The sequence below is a fragment of the Ambystoma mexicanum genome, chromosome 12 (genome assembly GCF_040938575.1).
Source record: "Ambystoma mexicanum isolate Mex_15411 chromosome 12, UKY_AmexF1_1, whole genome shotgun sequence".
Taxonomy (NCBI): Eukaryota; Metazoa; Chordata; class Amphibia; order Caudata; family Ambystomatidae; genus Ambystoma; species Ambystoma mexicanum.
The window spans coordinates 96616815-96623656 of NC_090936.1; the positions used below are offsets into that span (position 1 = coordinate 96616815).

Sequence of the window (6842 nt, forward strand, 5' to 3'; positions counted from 1 at the left end):
TGATGTGAAGGGTCTTTTATTTTGGCAGACAGCGGCCTCTGGTATGCAACTGTCCGGTATGAGCTCCCCAATCTTTCAGGGAAGCATCCGTGGTGACTGTCTCCTGATAAGGAGGGACTTGGAATGGGGCTCCTCGCGTGAGATGATGGCGTACACCCCACCACTGTATTGCTCCTTTGAACTCCTCGTTGAGGGAGGTCTTGTCTATCCAGGATCCCAAGACATGCAGCCATCTCGCATCCAGAAACTCCTGGAGAGGCCTCATCTGCAAAGGTGGACAAGGTTGATGCAGGAAGGCATCATGCCCAACAGCGACTTGACGGCTCCCACCGTAGCTGACCATGCCGATGACGGGCCCTGCACCTTCCTTGGGATAGCTACCACCCTCTCTTCTGAGGGAGCCGCAAGACGAGCCACTGTGAGTCGTGCCCTCAGAAACAGCGCGTTCTGCAACGGCTCCTACTTTGGATAATTTATGGAGAATCCCAGATCTGTCGGCAGACGGGCGGTCCTTGCCGTGTGCTGGCTCGCCAGAGCATGGGAGCAGGATCGGCTCAGCCAATCGTCCAGGTAAGGGTAGCCGTGGATGACCTTGAGATGTCCTGCCACCGGAGCCAGGCACTCTGTGAAGACCCTCAGGCTGTTTTCAGGTCAAAGGGAAGCACCATGAACTGATAATGCCATCCCTGGACCAAGAACCGCAGGAACTTGCAGTGCTTCCGATGGATGAGGATGTGGAAGTATGCGTCCTCCAAGTCCAGAGACCCTAGGAAGTCGCCTTGCTCCAGCTGGCCGAGTACATGCTGTAACGTAACCATCCTGAACTTCTGGGCCTTCGGGTACTTATTGAGGCATCGTAGGTCCAGTATCGGCCTCCACCCGCCTGTCTTCTTTCAAACCAGAAAGTATCTGGAGTACACCCGGAGGTGCTGGTGGATGAGTTCTATCGCCCCCTTTAACATGGCTTGGACCTCCTGTAGTAGCTGTGCTGCATGTTGTTCTTGGCGCATTACAAGGGGGGGGGGTACAGGGACACCTGTGCAGGAACGCCAATGTGTGCCACTGTCCAAGAGCATCCAGCACCCATCTGGCAGTGGTGATGGCCTCTCACTGGGGTGAACGAGTGGGGGCCCAAATCCACGGCTGGTTCAGACCTGCTTAGGTGCCGGGGTCCTGCCCTGCGGGAGGTGCCGGCACTGTCCTCCATTGCTGTATGCCTGTGAGCGGCCTCTGTATACCTCCTGCGTCGTAGAACGCGAAGGCTGCCGATAAGGGGTGGTGCAGCCCTTGGAGGACCTGCCAGGTTTTCCCCTTGAGGAACGAAAGAATGACCGACGTTGCAGCAGGGTACCCAGCAAACGTGCCCTCTCTGTGTCTGTCTTGATGAGCTGAAGAGACTTGTCGACCGCCTTGCCGAACAGGTTCTCCCCATCGAATGGCATGTCCAACACCTTCGACTGAATATCCAGCATGAAGTTGGTGGCTTTCAGCCATCCAAGCCGATGAAGAGACGCTCAATTTCCCATCTGACGGAATCCATTGTCGGCGATGTCCATGGCCACTGTGATGGCGTGGTCAGAGGCCACCTCCCACTACTCCACTCCTGGAACAGCTCAAGAGCTTCTGCCTTCTTGTCAGGTAGGAAGTCAAGAATCGGGCCCAGCTTGTACCAAAGCTCCCGGTCATAGCGTGACAAAAAGGCCAGTGCGTTCGCAGCTTTAATGGTGCTGGCTGCCTTATAGATAATTCTCTTGCCCATAGCATCCAGTTTCTTTCCCTCGTGGTCCGGGGTACCGCGGACGAGGATGATGGATTTGCAGAATGTTTCCTGGCAGCAGCTGAGAGCACAGAATCCGGTTAAGGCTGGGACCTCAGGCACTTGGGGACCGAGTCTGGTACTCTATACTTTCTCGAGCATGTCCCGCTTGGGCGGTGCTTGGGTTCTTCAGCACCGCTAGGCCTTCCCCTCCAGATATCGTCCATCAACGGGAGTTACGTGATGGTCCTTCTCCTGAACTTGCACGGTTTGTGGCCTAGCCACCGTATCTGTGCCTGTGTCCATGGCAGAATCCCCCATTGGGGTGAAATCCCAAGGTGGAGGTGGTGTTGATTGGCGCCCTGGATCAGAAGGGTCCTTGGACTTGTGTTTACGTGGTCTTGGAGGACTTGCAGACAGAGCAGGGCTCGGTGTGGGAGGCAGTCTCTGCTGAATTTGTTACCAACATGGTCAGAATGTCCCACGAAACATCCCAGGGGTTGGGTGCAGTCGGAATGGGCGGTGGAGGCTCTGGGCCGATGGGGCTCATTCCGAAGCAAAGCACCTTCATAGTCTGAATAGTAGCCCTCTGGAAGGTAGTCACCTCATCAGAGCTAGTATAAATTTGTCCTGGCACACTTGGTTCAGCTCCCACTTCTGCAGCCCTTTTAGGGGGCATCAGGGTGCTGCTCCTTTCCTGAGTCTTCTGAGTGGGAGAGGCTTCTGCCCCTTTTCTGGGTGGCAGCGTCGTAGCTGCGGCAGTAATCTGCCTTGCCGGTAATGACACCTGCGGAGCAGCTGCCGCTGTGGGCACCACTTTCACAGACTGCCCTCCCTTCGACATAGTAGTGGTCATTGATGAGGCAGTCGATGGCACCCTCGACATGACAACAACCGTGGTCGTGGCCGTTGATGACTCGGTTGTTGTTTTAACTTGAATGAGGCGGCAGTGGCGATAGAGGGGCCCTCCATGGACTTTTCCTTTGTCTTCTCTGTCAACGATGCATGTAGTTTCGAAGGGGTCAAGGACTTGCTCTTCCAGTGCGTAACTCTTGCTGGGACGTTCACTGTGGATGTTGTGTTGATGGTGATCTCATCCTTCCCTGCTGCGACGCGCAACAGTGGCAAACCTAGTGGGATCCATGGCCTACGGCCTTGCCTTCTTTTGGACATACGCAGGTGGGGCGTCCTCAAAGGACCTCAATCTCTTATCCGAGGGAGTTCGATCATGGGGCCGGCTGGCCCTGGAGGGAGCCTGTTCATGCCCAGAGGCCAAGTCTCAGGGGCCTTACCCGACTTTAACCATGCCGCCAACCTGCAACCTCGCATGCCCTCATCATGGTCCGGATGCAGGCAGTAAAGACATTTGTGAGGTCGATCCTCCACAAAATCATTTCTTAGTCCACGTTTCACGCAGAGTTTGAAGAGGGGCATCTCTTCTCCTTGGTCATGGTGAAAAAGGCATGAAGTAGGCCCAAGTCTGGGCCTTCTGATGAAGATCCTCGATGAAGCTTGATCTTCACCGACAACGGGTCGGCGCTACTGGTAGTCGACCTCCGGTCGAATGATTCATTCAAAATCGGTCAACAAACTTTTTATCAATGTGAAATATAAGAAAAAAGCTTGGAGAGCACTAAAAGGGCTCCCAACACTGAAGATGGCCATCAGGGGCGGAGCTTAGGGAGAGGACTGTCATTGGTTGGGGGCAGTATGACCCAGAGGATAGCGATTGGTTTAGAGAAGAAATAGTTTTAAAGTGAAATTGAAACACTTTAAAAAAAAAATGTTTGATTTGCAGCCGAATGACGGAATATTCATGAGCATGTGAATCCATGCCAGACCTTATGCTGGAGAAAGGGTGAAATCATCGCTAGGGTCGAAATGGAACAGAACTCTTATTGTAACATTGAGGATTAACACTCATTGGGGGGTGACCACGACTAAATAACTGCTTCAAACCGAGTGGCATCATTTAGGGAGAGATTTCAGAAAAGTGCAGTCAAAGAAATCTCATGAGCCACGTTAAGGGCTCAATAAAATAGCAATTATTTAGAGGGAGCAAATGCCAAAATGGTGTTAAGAAGTAACTATCATAAGGGTGTATCAAGGAGCAAAGCTAATAGGCAGGGTTCACAGAGAACATCACATTGGGTCCAGTCAAGGAGCAAATCTACGGATAAACCTAAAGAGTAGAAACTTCATAGGGCTGCTCCAGGAAAAGGGTAAAATTAAAGAGCAAATGTCAAAGTTGCAATCAAGGTGAAAATCTCATTAGCCAGGCATTGGACAAAAGAGGCAGAGCCACAATGGTTTGAAACCCGGTCCCGGGCTTTGAGGCTGGAATCCAGCTTGAAGCGGAATATGAATAAGTGTTCACGGCACACATTTTGTACATGTGTAATCTGGTCACATATAAAAAGGCTGCAATCAAGGAGCAAGCGTGTATTTGAGAGCAAGTCTCGTGATGATGCCAGCAGAAGCAAATGTCACAGAGTTGCAGGCTAGGAGCTGCACTAAAAAGCAGCATACAGGACAAGCATTGAGGAGGAAAACCCATATGCAGATGTTCAGGGTGCAGAGATCATAAGGGCAATGGCAGAGTATCTAGCATGCTGAATGGTGCTGTTTGCCAGAGGGCTGGCAGCAGGTCTCAGTTGTGGATGAGCTTTCAAACCCCTGAGGGGTCTTGTTTTGTAGTGGGCTTTGGGGGGGGGAGGGGTGATCAGATGGGATCCTAGCTCAACCAATGGCAGGGCAAAAATACAGAGGATGCTAGGAGAGGGTTGGCAGTGGTTGCAAAGTAGGGGAATCCCAGGCCAAAGTAGATTTGACCCCAGCAATGTTGTCTCTGCGGGTCTCATCTCAAGGGCTTGTAATACAGGGTTAGGATTTAATGAGGGAAAGAGGTGTAAGAGGTCGAGGTGCAAGGCTTGGTAGTGTGGGCACAAGACAATTGCATCACTAATGCAGAGCAGAGAAGGTGGGCGAGGGATGCAAAATGAGGAAATCTCTGGACGAAGATTAAGGCTCCTCCGTCATCTAGAGGTGTGCTCACTTTTGCTCATACTGTACAAGGAGAGGTATTGCTCTAATAACCAGTTCCGGATTAGTAAAGACTGTCATGCGATGGGCGTTTGAACTCTGTAGGTTTCACGTGGAAACGTTTGTTGAATGAATGAATGAATGAATGAAGTTCATGTCCATGGGTGCGTGCCTTTGGAACTCCTCTTGATCGTAAATTGCAGCGGCAAGAAGTACTGAAGCCTCCGTGATCTGTTGCCTGCGAGCCCTTCCCATATCAAGACTCTTTGCTAACACGGGTTATAGTTGTTACTTGGCCCCCTTTTCTAGCATTCATACAGTTTATTCACCAGTGCATCTCGAGGCTTTAGAGGCTGCGTATTGATGAACATGCAGTTAACTACATACATTAACCTATGGCTGTTTATAGTTTTGCTTTAAAGTAGTATGTTAGCACCGTTCAATTTTTAGGGTGTATTATTGCACATGCTTCAAAGCTCTTTTACATCTCAAATTTTGTAATCCCCCAAAGATGTACTGAACAGGAAAACATTGGATCATTAATGTATCATGTAGGTTGTGCATGTTACAAATTGTGACTGTTGCTTTTTAAAAATGTTGCATGTTTATCATTTAATTTGATCCAAATTGTATTTCAGACATAACATTACAGTGGCTTATTCAACACTCTAAATCGAGGCATTACTGAAGCGACTTTTTCGTCCGGATACTCGCCCAGGCGGAGTACAATACTGTCAAAAAGGGAATGGAGTTTGGACACTACCAGGACTCATTCTGCAGCAGAAATCTGTTACAAGAACTTCAGCTTTATGTTTCCTCTTTAAAAGCCTGTGTTTGTCTAGGATCCTTTCTCGCCTTAAAATTCCAGACATATTATACGCTGGACCTTTCCAGTACGTGTATGCATGTGTGCTGATAATGTGTAGGTGTTCGTCATCAGAAACACATATGAGGAATGCCATATAGTTTACCAAATATGTTCTAGCAAAGATAATGTAAATAGCCATATGCAAAGAGATCTGTTATTTTGCTGTTTTAAATTAAATGCCAACTTGGAGATGCTTATATTTCAGGATAGCGAGGAGACATTAGTATTTAAAGTATTATGGATACATGCTATTTAATAGTTGCCTTACATTAATAACCACTTTCTATAAACATGTTAATTGGGTCAGTGTGGTATGTAGGTTAATTCTCTTCATATTTTCACCACTGGTAAGCACATTTAAAACAAAGTATTTCAAATTCTTCTATTGCAATAAAGGTTTACATTTTTTTGGCCGCCTCCAAAGCTCCTGTGAAACAAGTTGCAATGGATATGTTCTACTTTTTAAAAAACTTTTCCATGCCTGGTATGATCAGCAACACTTATTTACCCTTTCCAGAAGGCCTCCTGTAGCGATGAACCTGTCCACAGTGGTAGCTCTCCTCCTTTCATCCATTCATTTTTTTGGTTTACTGCTTGTTCTCTTTCCTTATTCTTCCCTGTTGCCCCAATACCAGAAAAGGTTGAACACCCTCTGAGATTTGAACATACCTCATACTTGGTGTCGCAAATGAAGCGACCAACTCTTAGGAAGCTTTACAACTTTTTTTATTTTATAACAATGAAGATCTGCAATTATATAAAACCATTGATAAAATCAATGACAAAGTGTTATATGAATATAATGTCTCCAGTCAGTTAATGTTTATTCGGATAAGTACATCAATCAATGAAAGAGAAAAAGCAGTTACACAAAAAATATAAAAAATATCCAGCTCATCAGTTATAAAACCACAATATCCATCTTTCAAATTCACCCCGGAATCAATAATTATAAAAAGCAGTTTTGTTAAACAAAGAAAAGCCCAGTAGCATAAAACGAATCATCATTTCAGACAAAATTCACTTTCTCTGGTACATAGCTCTTTTAAAAAAGGACAAAAACTCCCAAGCTGTCAGTACAGAGTCCGCGGCCAGAACAAATACTAAGGCCGACCTGTGAGAGCAAATGTTAATTTCCCTTAGGAGCGGTAAAATGGTAGACTTTCTAATAGCATT

The 6842-nt window shown here is 47.7% G+C and overlaps 1 protein-coding gene across 1 annotated transcript in view; it reads left to right on the forward strand.

Moving 5' to 3' along the window:
- LOC138513330 (ADP-ribosylation factor-like protein 8B-A) overlaps nucleotides 1-6074 on the forward strand; it is a 222098-nt gene extending 216024 nt beyond the window's left edge. Inside the window, exon 7 of the mRNA XM_069628077.1 lies at nucleotides 5437-6074. Within this exon, the coding sequence (XP_069484178.1) occupies nucleotides 5437-5486 (50 nt within the window). The 3' untranslated portion in view covers nucleotides 5487-6074. The remainder of the gene's footprint in view (nucleotides 1-5436) is intronic.
- Nucleotides 6075-6842: the final 768 nt, after the last annotated feature.